This window comes from Delphinus delphis, chromosome 2 (assembly GCF_949987515.2).
Source record: "Delphinus delphis chromosome 2, mDelDel1.2, whole genome shotgun sequence".
NCBI classification, from domain to species: domain Eukaryota; kingdom Metazoa; phylum Chordata; class Mammalia; order Artiodactyla; family Delphinidae; genus Delphinus; species Delphinus delphis.
Window position 1 is genome coordinate 175,728,324 of NC_082684.1, and position 19,994 is coordinate 175,748,317.

The 19,994-nt window shown below is 39.1% G+C and overlaps 1 protein-coding gene across 7 annotated transcripts in view; it reads left to right on the forward strand.

Annotated features, from left to right (window-relative positions):
* The window catches only part of ZNF438 (zinc finger protein 438), a 175,545-nt gene that overhangs the window by 138,295 nt on the left and 17,256 nt on the right, over positions 1-19,994 (forward strand). For 6 of the 7 annotated variants that reach the window (XM_060006351.1, XM_060006349.1, XM_060006350.1 and 3 more), the window contains 2 exons: positions 6,425-6,492; positions 19,409-19,492. In XM_060006351.1, the coding sequence (XP_059862334.1) occupies positions 6,456-6,492; positions 19,409-19,492 (121 nt within the window). In that variant the 5' untranslated portion in view covers positions 6,425-6,455. Of the gene's footprint in view, positions 1-6,424; positions 6,493-19,408; positions 19,493-19,994 lie in introns of those variants that run through there. The other variant, XR_009518505.1, reaches the window with a different exon arrangement.

Below are 19,994 nucleotides of genomic sequence, written 5' to 3' on the forward strand. Positions count from 1 at the left end.
TTTAACGGCTCACCTGTTGATGAACATTTGGGTTGTTTCTGGTTTGGGGCTACTATCAATAAAGCCGCTGTGAACATTCTTTGTACATATGCTTTCTTTTCTCTTGGATAAGTGGGAAGGAATTGCCTGGATCATATGATAGGTGTATCTTTAACTTATGAAGAAAACGCCAAACTATTTTTCAAAGTAATTGTACCATTTCACATTACCACCAGCAGTGTGAAAGACTTCCACTTCCTCTACGTCCTTGCCAACGCCTCGGTATAGTGTTGTTGTGGTTTTTTCTATTTTAGCCATTCTAATAGGTGTGTGACTTTCACTTACATTTGTGGTTTTAACTTACATTTCTGTAATAACTAAGGATGTTGAGCACCTTTTTATGTCCCTGTTTGCAAGCCATATCTTTTTTGATGAATTATCTCTTCAGATCTTTTGCCTGTTTTTTTAAATTGCATGTTTGTTTTTTTATTATTGAGTTTTGAGAGTACTTTATTCTGGATATAGTGTCTTTACATATTTATTATTTGCAATTATTTTCTTTCACTCTGCAGCTTGTCTTTTCCTTCATTAATCGTTTTTTAAAGAGCAGAAGTTTTTAATTTTGGAGTCCAACTTATTAGTCATTTTGTGGATTATGCTTTAGATGTCCTATCTAAGATGTATTCACATGATGAAAAGCCATAGTGTATTAGAAGTTTTGTAGTTTTAGGTTTTACATTCAGGTGTATGTTGCCCTTTGGATTTGTATGTGGTATGAGGTATATCTGAAAGTTTTGTTGTTGTTTGTGTATGGATATCCAATAGTCCAAGCACCATTTGTTGAAGTGACTATCTTTTCTCTACTGATTGCCCTCTGTACCTTCATGAAAAATCAGTTGGTCACATATGTATGGGTTTATTTCTGGACTCTCTAATAAGTCTTGAAATTAAAAGAGTATTATCTGTCTTATTGTTAAAAATGATTTTGGCTATTCTGGGTTCTTTGCATTTCCATGTGAATTTAAGAATAAGTTGGTTAACTTCTACAAAATGTCTATTGGGATTTTGATTAAGATTCCATTGAATCTATAACTCTGTTTGCAGAGAATTACCATTTTAACAATATTGAGTCTTCTGACCTGTGAACATGGTATATCTCTCCATTTATTTACGTCCTTAAAAATTTCTCTCATCATTGTTTTGTAGTTTTCAGTGTTTCACATCTTTTTTTCAGATTGACCCTTATTTCATATTTTTGATGTTGTTACAAATAGCATTTTAATTTCTGATTTATTGTTTCATTTCTGATTGTTACTAGTGTATGAAATGTAATTGATTTTTATATATTGATCTTGTATTCTTTAACCTTGTTAAACTCACTTAGTTATATTTATAGATTCCATTGAATTTTCTATGTAGATAATCACGCCATCTGCAAATACAGTTTATGTCTTGTTTTCCAGTGAAGATGCATTTTATTCATTTTCTGCTTTACTGCATTGGCTAGAACTTCCAATACAATATTGGTGAGAGTAGATATCCTTCTCTTAGTTGTAAACTTAGAGGGAAAGCATTCACTTCTTCTCTATTGGCATGATGTTAGCCATAGGTTTTTTCATAGATGTCCTTTACCAAGTTGGGGAAGTTTCCTTCTATTCTTACTTTTCTAAAAGATTTTTTTTAAAGGAATGAATGTTGGATTTTGTCACATGCATTTTCTGCATCTATTGAGATGATCGCATAGTTTTTCTTTTTTTACTTTGTTAATATGGTGAATTACATTGATTTTGAATATTAAATACGTGTACATTCCTGGGATAACCCTACATGGTCAGGATGTGTTAATATTGTTGGATTTGATTTACTAACATCTTGTTTATAATTTTTGCATTTCTGTTAATGAGGGATATTGTCCGGAGGTTTCTTTCCTTCCAGTGGCTTCTTGAGTGATTTTGGATTCTGGATAATGCTGGCCTCATAGAATTAGATACTTAGAATTCCCTCCTTTTCAGTTTTCTGGAAGAATTTGTGTATAATTGGTATTATTTCTTCCTTAAATATTATTTTTGTGTATAATTGGTATTAATTAATTGGTTTTATTCCTTTCTTAAATATTCAGTACAATTCACCAAAGAAACCATTTGGGCCTAGAGTTCCTTAAGGGAAGATTTTTAACTAAACATTCAATTTCTTTGAAAACATAAGGGCTCACTTTTTGAGTGAGCTTTGGTAGTTTGTGTCTTTCAGGGTAACTGTTCATTTTATTTAAATTATCAAATTTATTGTCAAAATGTTGTTTGTAATGGACCCTTATGTCTTTTTTTTTTTTTTTGGTGGTACGCGGGTCTCTCACTGTTGTGGCCTCTCCTGTTGCGGAGCACAGGCTCCGGACGCACAGGCTCCGGACGCACAGGCTCCGGACGCGCAGGCTCAGCGGCCATGGCTCACGGGCCCAGCCGCTCCGTGGCATGTGGGATTTTCCCGGACCGGGGCACGAACCCGCGTCCCCTGCATCAGGAGGCGGACTCTCAACCACTGCGCCACTGGGGAAGACCCCTTACGTCTTTTTAATAGTGGTAGTCTGTAGTGATGACACCTCTCTCATTCCTGATACTGGTCATTTGTGTCTTCTTTCTCCTGATCAGTTGAGCTAAAAGTTTATCAATTTTATATATTCTCAAAGAATCTGCTTTTGATCTAATTGATTTTATCCATTTTTCTGTTGTCCATTTCACTTATTTTTTCTCTGATCTCTTATTTCCTTTCTTCTACTTACTTTGGGTTAATTGTACTATTTTTTTATTTTTTAAGGTGGAAACTGAGGCTTGAGACCTACCTTCTTTTCTAATATAGATGCTTTTAGTGCTCTAAATTACCCCCTGTGTACTGCTTTAATGGAATCATACAAATTTTGGTATGCTATGTTTGCATTTCATTCAGTTCAAAACACACTCTAATTTTCTTTTTGATTTCTTCTTTGATCCATAGGTTATTTATAGGTGTGTGATTTAGTTAACAAATATTTGGAGACTTTCCAGATACATTTCTGTGATTTTGGCTTCTACTTTTATTCCATTGTGCTCAGAGAATATACATTATGACTTGAATCCTCTTAAGTGTATTGAGCCTTGTTTTTATGACCCAGAATATGGTGCCTTAATAAATACTTCGTGTGCACTTGAAAACAATGTGTATTCTGTTGTATTGGGTGGAATGTTCTATAAATGTCAATTAGGTAAAATTGGTTTATAGTGTCATTCAAATCTCCAGAGTCCTTAATGATTTTCTGTCTGCTTCTTTTATCGATTATTGGTTATTAATTATTCTCTATTTCTCCTTGCAGTTCTATCAGTTCTTGCTTTATGTATTTTGAAGCTCAGTTAGTAGGGACATAAACATTTAGGATTTTTGTAGCCTTTTGATGAGTTGTCCTTTTATAATTATGAAATGACCTTCGTTATGCCTGGTAATATTCTTTGCTCTATAATCTGCTTTTTCTGACACTAATATAGCCACACCACCTTTCTTTTGACTAGTGCTAACATGATATATCTTTTTCCATTCTTTTACTTGTAATCTGTTTGTGTCCTTATATTTAAAGTGCCTTTCTTACAGGCAGCATATAGTTGGGTCTTGCTTTTTTGTCCAATCTATCTTTTAATTGGGATATTTAGATCATTTATGTTTAATATGATTATTGATATGTTTAGGTTTTAATCTATCATCTTGCTTTTTGTTTTCCATTTATTCTACCTATTCTTTGTTCTCTTTTCCTGTTTTCCCTTGAAAACTGAGTATATTTATGATTCTATCTTTTTGTTGTTGGCGTATTAGATAAAATTCTGTTTCGTGATTTTAGTTGTTGCTTTGGGGTGTATAATATACATGTTTAACTTATAATCTAGCTTCCAGTGATACTATACCACTTCACCTGTAGTCTAAAGAACCTTACAATAGTATATTTACATTTCTCCCCTCTCTACATTTGTCCTGAAATTCTCATACATTTTATTTTTACATATGTTATAAACCCCACAATGCAGTGTTAATTATTTTTATTTAAACCATTATATTTTAAAGAGATTTTATTAAGAAAAAAGCCTTACATGCTTATCATGTAGTTCTGATTTCTAGTGTTGAAATCTTCCTTTCTGTATATAGATCTATATTTTAATCTAATATCATGTTCCTTCTACTTAAAGGGCATCATTTAACATTCCTGTAGTGCGGGTGGGCTTGTGATGAATTCCTTTGGCTTTTGTGTATACAAAAATGCCTTTATTTCTCCTTTATTTTTGAAAGATACTTTCTGTGAACATAGAATTCTAAATTACAGATCTTTTTTTCTTCAAGTACTTTAAAGATGCTGCCCTAATGTCTTCTTACTTGCATTGCCTCACTTTAAATCTTTCCTTTTTTCACTCGTTTTGAGCCACTTGGTCATGATATGCTTTGGTGTAGTTTTCATGTTTCTTATGCTTTAAGTTTTTTGAGCTTTTTGGATCTGTTCATAGCTTTACTCCAATTTGGAAGTTTCTGCCACTATTTTCTTAAAATAATTTTTCTGACTTTCCATCTCTCTCTTCTCCAGTTACTGATATACTAGACTGCTTAAAGTTGTCCTAGAGCCCACTGGTGATCTGTTCATTTTTCTTTTGCTCTCTTCTTCCTGAGTTTCATTTTGGGTAGTCTCTATTGCTATGCCTGCAAGTTCACTAGTATTTTCTTACGACATGCCTAATATGCTGATAATCCTATCCAGTGTATTTTTTTACCTTATATATTGTAGTTTACATCTTTGGAAATTTTATTTGGGTCTTTTTTTATGTCTTTCCTGTCTAAACTTTTTGAACATATGAAATACAGTTACACATCTAATGATCTTGTCTGCTAATCCTAACATCTGTGTCAGTTCAGGGTCAGTTTTTATTATTTTCTACGCTACGGCTCATATTTCCTGCCTCTCTGTATTGCTTACGCTTCTTTATTAGCTGTCAGACACTCTGGCTTTTACTTTCTTGGGTGATGGATATTTCTGTCTTTCTATAAATATTCTTGAGCCGTGTTCTAAATACACAGGTGAGACACTTGGAAACGCTTTGATCCTTTTAGGTCTTGCTTTAAGATTTGTTTTGTGAAACCAAAGAAATGTTTGATGTAGGACCAGTTCTTCCCCTTTATTAAAGCAAGATTATTCTTTGTACTGTACCCAGTGTTCTGTGAATTAGGAGTTTTTTCAGTCTGACTTGTAAGAACAGACAGTATTCCTGTGAATACTTGATGGGACCCTATTCATTGCGCGCGCGCTCTCTCTCTCTCTCTCTCTCTCTCTCTCTCTCTCTCTCTCTCTCTCCAGCTCTTTTCTTCATTACTCTGGGAATTTCCACCCGCTTTCTCCCTTCCTGCACTGTAGATGATAGCGTTCACCTCATTTGTTTCCTGTCTCTCAAAGATCAGTCTTTTGTCACCTAAGGTCCAGTGTTTCGAAATATTGTTTTGTGTATTTTGTCTGTGTCTTGGTTGTTTCAGGAAGGAGGGCAAACCTGGTCTCTGTTGTTCAGTCTTGGCTGGAAGCAGAAGTCATGCCCTTTTATTTTACCTAGTTTTCTATTTTAAAAACATTTAAAATTTTCAATGGAAAAATTCATCAGTCTTTACCTTAATGGCTTCTGTCTTTGGCGTCGTGCTTAGAAACACTTCCGTGTTTGAAGGCTTACAAAAATATTTACCTGTATTTTTTCAAGGACTTTAATTGTCTTATACATTCAAATAGTTTATTAATATGGAACCCCGTATTCTAGACAATTTGGAAAGTAGCTAAAATGGAAGGGGAAACACCTGTAATTATACCACCAAGAACAAGGCTAATATCCATATTAACGTATTTCCTGTCTTGCATTTTTCTGTGCCTTCATTTTTTGTGTAGTTGTCATCCTCGTGTGTCTGTCATTTGGTGTGTGCATCTGGTACGTTATATCATCACCATTTTCCATGTTGCGACGGAATCTTCAAAATTGCATTTTAATGACTGAATTATGTTTCATCAAATGATTATATTGCAGTTATACTGCCTTTACTTATATTGTTAAACATTTTAGTTATTTCTTAAGCAGAATCTATAAAACATAATTATCAGGCAGGGCATTTTTAGGGAACCTTAACTGCCTACTTGCACATTTCCCTGACCCTACGAGGGCAGAGAGGCAGATACAGGGCCCTCTCAGTGTGTCATTGCTCCTCTCTAAGCCCACACCAGTGCATTCAGTGAAAGCCTGTCTGTATAAAAACTAGAAGGAAAATAAAAACTTCAGTTTCCCAATAGTTCAGTCCATTCTTTATTACTCATATAGTTATAAATAAAAAGCTTGTAATTTATATTTTTCGTTTGTGTTAACATGGCATCTCAATTATTTTCTAATTATTATTTGTGCTTGGTTATTTTTAGGCAAATTGTTGTTCAAGTCAAAGACATCATAATGCAGAGTGCTTCATCAGTACCACCAAAAGATCAAGGTAAGATAAGCCATGCCAGGGAAACCGGTAATGTGTGTGTCGTAAAGAGTTTTAACAAATGCATTTAACGTCACTGTCCTCCAACCATAAGGTGACTTATTTCCTGGAACTAAGAACCAAAAATCCAATTACATACGAAAGTTGATTTCTTTTGGTAAATGACTTGAGTGTCTGTGGATTCCTGGTTTATCAGACGACGTCCCCTTTACTGAGGGCAGCCCGTCTCATCCCACGTAAAACTCACGGACGCCAGCACCTCAGCTGGTCATTTAGCTGGCGCTAACAGATGCCAAATGAAGTTACAGAGCGTTGGCTTTAACGAAGCAGAGTGACAGGTGTTCTAGTGAGAAGGACGTATACAGTATATATATTCTTGCACACGTATGCACACACAACACGCATGTAGAGAGAGAGAGGATGTTCGCTTATACATTTTTGACCTATTTCTTCCCATATACCCATTTAACAAAAAGAAACATAAAAGAAACTTTCCCCTCCATATGAATTTTTAAAAAGAAGATCATGGGTTTTTTTTTTTTTTTAGCAAGAGCTCCTGGACCTTTCAGGAAAGCCGTTTAAGGTGGAGATAGAGTCATTTCTGAATAAAGAATAACTAAATTTTCCTCAGTATAAACGGCAAAGTCTAACCTTTAAGAGGAATTCAAGTCTTTCCCTGGCCTCTACTGATTCTCTTCCCTACAGAAGGTTTGATGTGTGTGTGAGAAAAATAATGCCTTTAAATGATTCAAAACTGGGCTTCCTTAGTGGAAGGTGTAGCTGTTCGTGAAAGGAGGGCATTTGCTTTAAAGACCCCTGAACTGGAGAAAACACTCTTTGTTTGCTCTGCCAAAATGAAAGGTGGTGGCATAACTGTGAAGAGCGTGGCGTCTGTGTCTGAAAGTCATTTCTGCCCCTGCAGTGCATAACCTTGGGTACATCACTTGACCTTAACTTTCTCATCTATAAATCCGTAAAATGAAGAAAGTAAGCCCTACGCTCTAGGTGATGTGGGGGTTGAAGGAGGTAATGCTGTAAATCACTCCGCACACGACTCCCCGCGGAGCGGGCCCTTATGAGGTGACGGCGGCTCTTGCTGTCAGGGGTGGTTATTAACACGTGGGCCCTGCCCGCCTGTGGAGGCCCACACGGGAAGATGGGCACGGCTGCCTCCTGCTGGGGATGCCTCGCCGCCTTCAAAGGCCACGCGTGATCCAGGGGCGCTCATGGGAAGTGAACGCAGAGCAGACCCCCGGCTGGCTTCTCATCCAGGCCCGTGGCCAGAGGGAGAGTAAGAGCCCTTGAGAATCGCACACGTCCTAGCCCCAGACACTAGGGCAAGAGAGCGGACGGGGGCAGACGGGCAGGGAGAGCAGGCCCTCGCTAGAAGTTAGAAGTGTGCATGCCCGTGAGCGTTTCGGTGCGTGTCCCCTGGGAGATCTCTGCACTTGTAGCCGATCAGTGTCCGAGCTGGCCTGACCTCCGTCCCCTGAGCAGGCGAGGAGAGGTGTGGCTGCTTGGAAGAGGGAGTCAGGAAAGCTGGGCCCTGGCCCGGATATAGCCCCAGCCAGCTGTGGGCCGCCAGACCAGTTATTTTGCCCCTAAGCCTGGGTTTCTTACTAGCGAAGCCAGGATTCCTTGCCGTTCTTTCCCAGCTCTAGCAGGTTACGAGTCAGGGTGAGTAACTAAGCAACGAGCTGCTGGGTTTCTGGCTGACACAGGGAAGCAAAGCTTGTCTCCACTCACACCTCTTGCCTACTTTGCTCTCCTCAGGGTTTACTTTGTTTTGGTTTTGTGTCTGCTGTGTAAGCTTAGTTATTACCTCCGTTGACTTGACCAAAGTAGAAGATGCCCTCACGCCTAGCGAGGATTCAGCAGCTCTCACAAACTCTGCATCAGTCTTTCCTGGGACCAAAGGTGTGTAAGCCCCAAACCCAGAATTTGACAAAGAGATATAATAACTAAAAGATCTCAGTTAATCGAGGGCCTCAGTGTAATAGTCACTCTACCTACAACTTGACAGCCATTGTTTTATTTAATGTTCACGATGTTCAATATAATCTTTATTTCTGTGGTTCAGGGAGATTAGGTTTTTTTTTTTTAACCAAGGTCACCAACCAGTTCAGTGACTGAGCCAAGATTTGAAGCTAGAGCCATCAAAGTCCAAGACTGTTTGTCCCCTGCGTCATACTATACATTTATAAGGAAGATTCTAGTCTAGTTTTAGATCATCCCCCTTTTTCCTCTCTGATGAAACATTGTGCTTAATTAAATATATGAATACTTAAAGCTATTTCAATCCAAAGTAAGCAGAAATTAGAATTTGTATCGTGGGAAATTATATCAGTAAGGAAAGCTATGAGGCCTAAGAATTGCCCGGTTATTCATTAATTTACTCATTTATCAATTGCTTTCTGTGTGTCCTGGATTACTATTCATATTTTTTAACAAAGAAAAATGCCAGATTTTTAAATTATGATTTTGTTTTCATTTCTTTCATCAAATATAATCACTTATGGGACATGAGAAGTTTGCTGATCACATGTCATTCATTAATTAAATGCTGAGTGATTTATGTAATGAACTATTGATGGCTGTCTATAAATTACAGTACATTCAAATTTCAGACTTGTAAGCACATGCGCGTGCACACAGGCGCACACACGCACATTATACACGTTAACGTATGAAATTCAGGTAGGACATCACAGCAGAGTTGTGGAGCTTAAGAAAATCCATGGCATCATGTATGACACTATCTTCTAACAAAATTTCATACAGTGCAAGCAGATTTAATGATCACCAAGACAGTACTTACCAGGAACTATGCCCGATGTTGTGAGGGATCCAAAGATAAATCAGACAGAAGCCTGCGCTCTTACAAGACACAAAATCCTAGTAGAACAGCAGACATGTGTGTAATTAACCAGAATAAAGCATGACAAATGCTGTACTAGACCTGAGTGTGACGTACTTGGAGAACGGTTGGTTGAGCCAGAAGTTTGAGGCTGGTCAGGAAACACGACAGGAGGTAGCGTTTGCTCAGGATGTGAGCACAAGTGTAGAAGTCAGTCAGGTGGGGTTTAGGGGTCGCAGGATGTGGATTAAAGCTAGGAAAGAACTAGAGGAAACTAGTTAGAAATTCCAGTGCCTTCTATTTAAATGTTTCCTAATTTTGGATAAAGAAATTAACATTGTAACATCACTCAGATAATTTGTAGTATATTAAAAGCTTTCCATTATAATAGTGTCGTTATTATCCCTTTCTGTGTAAAAGTGTTACTTATAGAATCTCCAGAAGTTCATCAGACTTATTTTGTTACAATTTTCTATCTTCTCACGCATTCAGGATTTAGAGATAGGATTTATGGTTTTCCCATAACTTTCTTTTTTTGTTTGGTATTTTCAAATGATAAGCTAATAAAAATGTAAGGACATGTATTCTGTGTTGGAAAACAGCAAATTGTAGCAAGTGATAAACCATGTTTTGGAAAAAAAAAAAAAAAGGCATGAAAACAACCTGATAAGGCCAACTACAGCCGTAACTTCCACTTTAAATTTGTTGAAGGAAAGAAAACCACCAGAGTGACTGAAAACGCAAAGGCATTGATTTACTTGCCAGATGAGGAAACACACAAGTGAGCAGCCTTGCCAAATGGTTCTGTTAGAGGGACAGTTTACGTTCGTTATGTGCCAGGAAGAAGTTGACTGTAGTTGTGCCAGTTAAGGATTGAAGTGAGCACCTTGGAGAGGGCAGGATGAGTGTCAAGTCCCCACACAGTTAATTAACACAAGTCCCACTGTTCATTGGTCAGAAAAGAGTCTTAGGTCCCGGGAGAGTCTGTTTTGCTGGAGCCATTCAAACCTCTTAGATACTCGCCAGCTTCGCAGTTCAGTTTTGCCATTTCCTAGGCCAGTGTGCTGTGAGTAGAAAGGTCTTAGAGGTCTTCTGACACTTTCCTTGGCTCTGTCATAACATGTGTATAGTTTAAACGTAGTTATCAAATTGTGAGAGATGTTTCTGTCCAGTGAGAGCAAGAATAGATGACGCTGAGGAAATGGCAGATGCTTGGAGGCATCTTACTTCTTTCGAGTAAGAAGTAGTGGGTCTTAATGACCCCCTTCAGGAACACTGCAGTTAGCTAAACGCGCTCTGTACCATGCGTACTAGTCTTCAAAACCTGTGCATTATTTAACTGTGAAGCCAATAGCCATTACTGTCTTTCATGTGAATTCAGATTTGGAGCTGTGATAAAAAAGAAGAAAAAAACCTAGATTTTCTGATTCGGTGAAATACTTTAAAAATAATCATGGCACAGCCTAAAAATATATTCTTATGTCTTAGAGACATAAAAAGCTGTACTTACATCTTACAGAAATAAACATTTTCGTATTAGTGAATATAGAATTTTTGAACTCAAGGAACACTTGGGGTAGGTAGTTAATAATGTTCTTTTTTTTTAAGTTTAGGAAAATGATCCTACTTATTTTAGACTCTTAGTATCAGTTGGGTTCTTTATGTAAACTTTTTAATGAATTTTCTGTTTTTGGCGAGCTTTAAAGCATCCTGGCATGTAGTGGTTTCTCAAATACATATTAAATTTTGTTAAAAGTGCTTTAAACTCTCAAACACTTAAAAAAAACATATTACTCAGGTGCTATGAAAAGATTTTAATCTTTGTTTTTTTATGAAACACCAAGCTGAAGTTGTCAAGTCTATGTGTTCACTTAGCAAATATTTATTGCCTTTGGAGGGGCAATGAGCAAGGACAAAGGGGGAAAAAGGAAAACCAAACTAAGCTCTACTCGCTTATAGCTCAGTGTCAATGAATAAAACTGGGCTGTCTCTCCAAGCAGGAGTTGACCTTTTATGAGGACTCAGCCTAAGAATGGCTTATTGTCTTGTTATCTAACTAAAGTTTCACCCTTCGAACATGGTATTGGAGATGCTTCCCGAGCTCCTTTCCTGTCTTTTGCCCTCCGCAGCCCTCTCAGTCTGGGGAAAGAACACCAAGCTAAGAGCTGGACAGCTGAGCTCTGGTTATTCTTCTGCCCTTCTTTCTAGGCTCTGTGATCTTGGCTAAATCTGTGAGCCTCAGTCCTTTCATCTTTCGAATGGGGATGTTAATTTTGCCCTGACACAGTCCAATGAGATAAGGTACTGTTGATTCTCGTCACTTGCAGCCGTCACATTCTGTAAAGTCACCACAAACACTGGGTTAGCTAATACTGCACCATGGCTCCTACGGGAAATGCAGGGTTAGGTTTCCTGTGAGCCTTTGGTCATTTTCGTCAGCTATCAACACAAACCCTGGCTTTATGTGTGTTTCTGTTTAAAGACACCTCACTGAACGTATCTTGTTGATTCCTTGACATTAATTGGCCTCACAGACGCAGCATTATAACTCATGCCTGAACAAAGCTTGTCGAACACACGTATTTTTTTCCATGAGGCACATCAGACTCTTCTAATGCTTAGGAACACTGCACAGCATATCAGCACTATGCTCGAGGGCTGTTTTAAACAGTGAAATCACTAACAAAAAGGAAAAAAGTTTTTTAAATGTGGCGCTAAATAGACTGCAGAAGGGACACTTGTTTACAGTATGGGAGCTGCAACAAGGCAGAGCATCAACTACTGCTAGGAACATGACACACACTTTTTGCCTGTGCATGTCTACACATGACCACGACAGTGCCACCAGTGTGGATTTGGGGGTGCAGGCAGGTGAATGCACAAATACAGAATCCACGAGTGAGGCGCAACCATGTATGAATGCACTTTGTACATTCGTAGAGCGCAATAGAAATCTCAGAGTCAGTTACAGAATAAAAGTGCTTTCGGGACGCAGGTATAATAACTTTGTGTAAAGTTGATATGATCGGTGTCACGTTAATCAGGTAATAAGTGTATTATTTGAAAGTGACCACAAGTTCTTAGGTCAGTAAAGCTACAAAGACAACTCTCGCTGTGAACTCTGGCTCCTCAGCGCTCACATTTAATGCACAGTAGCAGGGAGAAGCACTGTGACTTGTTGCTTTGCACTTAGCGGTTAAGGTGGCGTTGTGACCTCATTAAAGGCGCGGAGGGGCATTCCCTATGTTTTACCAAAGTATTATGTTTCTAAATACGTGACATTCATATGGAAACATTTTGATCTTAACTAGCGGTGTAAGTGCTGTTCTTGGGCTTTTGGTACCATTTTATGTTGCAGACCAAGTACAAATTGACATTTTCAAGCTGGTTTTGGTTAACTCCTTAACGTTGGAAATTGGAACTTTCCAATGTAATAACCTGCTGTATTAATATGTTATGCTGTTGACAGAAGTACAAATGGAAAACACACACATACCTACAGAAATTTCCTTGTAGAACAAAATGGAAATGACTTGGGTGGCCTAAACCTTATCAGGTAGACCTCGTATTGGGAGTTATTCTCCTATTTGAGATAAAATGCTAGAGTCTGGAATATCCTTTTTAGTAAATTCGGTTTATGAGTATCTCTGTTGTTTGAAATAGCCTGATTTCCACTGCTTAAAAAGCAGGCTACTCACCGGATCATCTCCTCTGGCCTGTATCAGTGTCACTGTAGCCACTCGGCAGCAGAGTCTGTCAGAAACTCCAATTAACCATGTAAATGTATTTCATAGCATCACATCTCACTTTGTCAGAACCCCTGCTGCCTTTCTATCATTAACATAAATGCAGGTGCAAACAGCATTTATGTACTTTGATAGGAAGCAGTTGGAGACATCTCACCGTGGGACCCAACATTTTCAGATTGTATACATCTGTTCAGATAATGTATGTGGCCCCAGCAACATGAACACAAGGATGGGAGCATCTGCCCCCAAGACCATTTGCCATATAGCAGGTGCTTACATCTTTATTTATGCAGATAGTTGGTGTGATAAGCTGAGTGGGGATAAAGGAAAGAATTTCGACAGCGGTATTTAGATGTTATGCAAGCCAGAAGTACAGGCTAGGCATTTTATGTTTGTAAAAGTCTACTACTAATAGGAATGGAAATTTGTAAGTCTAGTCATGCTTTGAATGAACATCTTGTCTTTAAATTAATTGGCACAGAAACCCTAAAAACATTTACAGAAATTCCAATGTCCAACTTATATTAGAAACAGCAAGTTATTATTTTGGTTTTGATAAAGTAACTTTAAATGATTTTGAATGCATTTTGCTAAAAGTTCTGAAAGGAAAACAGTGCTCTGTTTTTTTCAAAAATTCTAATACTACTAAGAGAATCTTGTGATGATATTTCTTAAAATTGGAGAAAAAATGCAAATGTCATTAGTTTAAATATGTTATAAGATGTTCCATGAATATAAATTGAGTAAAATAAATTTCAAAGCATTAACATTTATAATATTTTTGTCAAAAAAATTTTTTATTTAAGCTGTATTCTAACATTTCCAACTAGTGATATTTAATTATAATTTATATTTTTATTAGGATAAATTACCTTTAAACACTTCATTTTCACAACTCTGTCTCATGGATCTGCCGTATTATATTCTCACGAGGGAAAAGCGTGAAGGAAACAAAAACTTATCACCCAAAAGCAAGACATTTCCAGATTTTATTTTCTATTCTCATTCACATACACACACAAAAAATCAGACTCTTGAAAGAGCTTGAACTAGGTTTCATGTAGTCGGCAGTTCTCAAACATTTTAGTTTCAGGCCCCTTTACGCTCTTAAAAACTATTGAGGACTCAAAGAAGATTTTTTTATGTCAGTAGTGTCAAATGGGATTTACCATATTTGAGATTATAAACTGAAAAAATATGTGTTTGTGAATTCATTTTAAAATAACAGTAATCTCACTACAGCTTAACATAAATAACATATTTTGTGTAATTGGCTATATTTTCCAAAGCAAAAGAATTCGTGAGAAGACTAGCATTGATTTATGTTTTTTGCAAATCTTTAAAGTCTGGCTTCACTGAAAATGGTAGGAGTGTCCTATCTGGTCCTGCATTCAGTATGTTGTGCTATATTGTTTATGTTGAGGTATTTGAAGAAAATCCAGCTTTGCAGTCACTGGAAAGGGAGGGAGTATTTTAATAGCCTTTTCAGATAATTGTGGGTAATTTTCTTTGCTGCTACATCAAAATGTGTCAGATAACTATACCTGAGTTTAAACGAGTCCGGTAGCAGCTTAAAGTTTAGTTGCAATGTGAAGTTTGAAACCGTGTCAGTGTACTTCTTGTATTCTGTTACATTTAGGTCCATCGTGCAACGTGTATTAGAAAACAGTTCACTGAGTTACGCAGATCTTCTATATATGTCATTTTATACAATATTTTAAAAATCATATTTGTTAAAATAACCAGCAGTCTTACCTGAAAAATCACTAAGTCTAGGGAAGCTTCAATATCCTGATGATGGATTCAAGTTTTCCAACATTCTAATGCTGCTCGAAAGAATGATTTTTATCATTGGCCATGGGTACTGCCAGATGTTTCTTCTTGTAATGACAAGGCTCGTTCATTCACGTCTGAGAAAATGTCTGCGAGGTACCCAGGTCTGAATATGTTCTCTCAACATATGTGTGTCAGATGTTCTTTCAAGTCAAGATGGTTATTCCATGAAGAGCAGCTAGTCCAGCTTCAGACCATCACATGAGCACTGTTCCTCGTGGCCACCGTCATGCCTCAATGAGCAGCGGAAGTGCTCTGGGGGGGATGAACCGTGTCATCGTACAGAATTTTTAAAAGGCCCGTAAGGATCAAGGTTTAAGAAAACTGAAATTTTATCCTGCGTTTTTGTTCTGCTGAGGGAGTATGGTGGCAAAGGATGTGGCTGCTTGGACAGTTTGCTGTCACTGCCTGAGTTCACTTTTATCCAGTTACGTCCTTTGCTCCATCAATGCAACATGTGCAGAGGCCGACAGGGTAGAAAAGGCAAGTGACATCTTATTACGAGTATGAAAAGAGAGTGTGAGGACCCTCCCCAGGTTGGCAGACCATACTTTGAGAAACCGTGCTCTAGTCTAATCCTCCCTTGGTAAAAAGAGAAACTTAAGGCCAGGAAAGATGATCTCGCGCAGGCTCACTCCAGTAGTAAGTGAAAGAACCAAAGCCAGGCCTCTGTTCTCTTTCTTGCATGTAATGCAACTCGTCTCGTTTACCCCGAGGAGCTTCCCCCTCACCACCCAAAAAAAGAAAATTCTCAGATGCTCTGTCAAGGTGACTAAAGGGGCAGGACGTACCACATGAGGAATTTAGAAATTCTTTCAGCATTTTCACACTTCTTCATTCAGTCCTAATGTTCTTCATTGACCTCAGTTTTAGAAGCAAGAGCAATAGGATTTGAAAAACATCTGGGAAATTTATATTATAACTGAAATTATAAAAGACCTTAGTAATGATTTTTTTCCTTTCATTTTTGCTCATCATAAAAAACCTCTTTAAGTCGGTACCTAAAAGTGTTATTAAATTGATTGTGTAATTGATGCTTTAAAAAAGTTACATTTTGACATAGGCCTAGAGGGTTTGTTCATCAGAAGCTCTGTGAAAGGACACCATGGAGTTTGGGATTAAAATATACACACGACTATATATAAAACCAACAAGTACCTACTGTATAGCACAGGGAACTCTACTCAATAACCTATAACAACCTATAACAGAAAAGAATCTAGAAGAGAATAGATATACATGTATACATATAACTGAATCACTTTGCTGTACACCTGAAACTAACACAACATTGTAAATAAACTGTATTTCAATAAAAAAATTTTAAAAAAAAAGAAGAGGAAGGCCACCACGGAAGAAGCCTGGCTTTTAAGCACTAGGGCACTGTGAAGGGACTCCCTCTGTGTTAATTTCCTTAAAATCTTAAATTTCCTGTGAGTCTCCAGTAGCCATGCTGTAGACTCCTGTTAGGAAAAGGAAGCGTGCGCTCTCTCCTGAGGGTTACACTCTGATTGGAAAAGGTTAGTCAAAAGGATCTTCATTTTCCCAGCGTCGAGTTGGTTGGTGTGGCACTCACAGCCACTGGAGGAGACCGACAATATAAACAGAGTCATCGCCAACCCCCTTCCTTAAGTTCAGTGTGTTGGAACGGAAGGAGAGCAGCTTTGGGGCCAGAGTGGGTTCACACCCATCTCTCACCTACCAGCTTGTGACCTCGCCAGGAAGTTTCAGTTCCTGCATCCGTGGCCCAGAGATGTTACTATCGAGAGCGGGTGGAGGATGAAGTGAGATCATAACTTAAGCACCGAATCTGACTCTTGACGGAGGGACATTTTAGTCCTTCACAAGGGGGTTTAAGGGTTTAGGATGAGGAAAGATAGAGTTAATAAGTAGAAACGGGGAGCATATACTCTACCTATGGTAAATTTTCTCACAAAGAAAAGAAAGGAGGTAGGGCAGTAGCTTGAAGAGGAGAGAAAGCCCAAGGATTATTTATGGTTGTTGGGTTTGTTTGTATAGTTTCTTGTCCAGCAAAAGCACAAGAGAAAGCAAGACAATACAGCTGAGAGCTATCAGGTCACTCATTTAGTGAATAACGTATTGCCTGATGGCCACGTACCAGACAGGGACTAGGGACCGAGGTCCTGGCAGTGAACAAAGCCAGCCCCTGCTTCCTTGGAGCTTACATTCTAGTGGGAGGAGACAGGTGATATAATCTCATTATAAACATAAGTGCTGTGAATGACAATTAAAGAAAACAGTTGAGCACCTGGGGTGGAGCACGGCCTTCAGGTGGGATGGTCGGGAAGGCCTCCTGAAGGCCCGGGGCTCGCTGATGGTGTAGGAGCCCAGAGGCAGCGGAGGGGCCTGGAGACAAGTGTGGGTGCAGCAGGTGTTGGGAACACCCCATTTCCTGATTCTGAGATACACATCTTCTTACCTTTTCGTGCTTTAGGACTCGGGGCATATGGTATATATTTAGAGCAATAGGGCCTCGCCCTCCTGACCCCACCCCAGGAAAAAGTAACCATATTTGTGTTGTATAATTAAAGAGGAGAGTTTAGAAGTAGGAAGCAGGGCCAGTGACCTCTCTCTTCCGCACCAAGTGTCAGTCACTTGAAGCTGCTAAAACAAAGTACCATGGACCGAGTGGCTTCCAAACAACAGAAATTTACTTCTCAAGTTTAGAGGCTGAAAGTCCAAGATCAGGTGCCAGCGTGGTCAGGTTCTGGTGAGAGCCCTCTTCTGGGCGGCAGGCTGCCATCTTCTCAGTGTACGCTCCTGTAGCAGAGAGAGAGGAAGAGAAGTCTCTGGGGTCCCTCTTATAAGGGCACCAATCCCACTCATGAGGGCTCCACCCTCGTGACCTGATTAACTCCTAATACCATTACACTGGAGGTTAGCATTTCAATATGTGAATTTGGGGGTGGGGAGGGAAGGCACAAATACTCAGTTCATTGCAAGGTCAATGCCAAAAATCACTGACAAGAGAGAGAGCCATGGGGGAAGGGTAGGGTGGGGCAGAGGGGTGGGGCCTCAGACAAGCAGTGGGAGAAACCTGGGCTGGTCCCAGTGAGGGACTGAAGGGAGTCTGCTAGGACAAGAAACTGATTGTGGAATCAGTCTGCAGCCTCAGACTGGAAACCTGACATTTATGATGTTGTCCAGTGTTCACAGTGGTTGGATTTCTCCAGCACCAGGCAGCAGGCAGTGGGAGTGGAAAGCATGGGGGAAGTAGGGGAACCAGGTGGGGTAAGCACTGTGGAAAGACGCACGGCATGCTGGGAGTATCCAGGGATGATCAGGCAGGAAGCCAACTCCAGGACCAGGAGTATTTACCTAAGTACACATACCTATGTACGTGCAGAGCCTCGGGGAAAAGAGAATGCAGGTGGACTGTGTCATCACTCCATCCCCTTGGAGAAAATGGGGAGTTAACGCTTACATGTTCCTAACCTGTGGACGAGAGTGAATGTTTCCTTCAGCCAGGTCTGTAGTTGTCATCCAAAGAACAATAAAGATACTGATGGAGGAGAAGCCGGGCAGAATTCAAAAGGAAAGGAGTCCAGATTGGTCCCACAGCTTTCACACTCTGAGGTCTTCGTGGTTTTGTACCTCAGAATCTGTACAGTGTATGGGGGTTAGCTCACGGAGGTCCAGACTGGTCAGCCCCGTGGGAATAACTCCCACAAGCCCAGGACCTTGGTGCCAGCAGTGCCCGGTGCTTCCTTTTCTTTCTCTTTATTTTCTTCCAAGTGTCAGTATCATAGGTGGTCTCTCTGTGTTAAGGTAAGATGTACCTTGATTGAAGAAGTGAGGAACGGTAAAGATTCAGCAAGCAGGAGTTTTAGGGAATAATTATCCACGTAACAAAGAGATACGCGGTGCTGGACATTGGTACTTACAAATCATGAACTGTTTGACATACAAGCTGAGGTACAGAAAGATCCAGAAAAAAACAAAAATGTCCTAAATCAGTGTGAGTTGTGAAGATAAAATATCTGTACAACTCTGCCATAAAGCAGTGGAACCATTATTTCATTTTTTAAAATGCAGTTTGCACATTCTTTAAAGATGTCTGTTCTATATATATACAGCAAATCTACTTTTGAAATTATGGTATAAAAATAAGAATATCTTTGTGATTCCAGTCCCTTGCTTTTAACTATCCTGCTGTTGAAACATTGTGATCTTTACCACTCTAGTTTCATAATCATGGTATTTTGACCAAAAGCAAGAACTTTCTGCACTGTCCTAGTTTAGTCGTTCCAGCTGACTGCGTGTTCTGATGTTGAAACCTTGTCTTTCTGTTCATCCCACTAAGGAAAAGGTTTTCTTCACCAACTGTCATCCCAGATATGTAACTGTTCCAACTGATATTGAAATATAAGGTGTAAACAGAAGGGGTCCATTTGTAACTCGGTGGTGGAAGATTTCTTGCCCTGAGACGTTTATGTAGCTCACTAAAGCCCTTTTGCAGGAGGTGTTTCCCTGCTCACCAGTCCTGTTGAGAAACAGCTGACTCAGAAGAAGTCGGCATCTCCTGGAAAGACAGCGCGCACAGGTATTTGTTCTATGGGAGTTAGAGTGTCCAACGAAGTGATGTGCTGCTTTCACCTTGATGCGGTCCAGTTAGCAAGGCCTTCTGGGTTTCAGCTGTGTGACTCACCTGAACATTCACAATCCTAGCAGTATTAACAGCAAAAAGAATAACGGGAGGACGGGCTTAACAAAGCATCCCTCTGGCTTGCTTTGCGTTCCTCATAGATCGTTAGCTCTTAGTCAAATTCTGGCGCTACTCAGTCATTCTTAGATTTGGGTAAAGATACCAAGTTGACTGCTGTGTAATAGTGAATAAAATCTTGCTCACATTACAGGGTTTTTCGGGGTTTTTTTTTTTTTTTTGCCAAAACGATAAATAACTTCATCTTTCTCGATGCATTAAAAGTAAGAATATATCATAGTTTTCAACTGTTTTTCATCAGAAGCACTTGAAATTAAAAATAGTTCCTCCCAGAATTGAGGACTGATACAGGGGGCTTAATTAAAATGAAGGAGAAATTCAC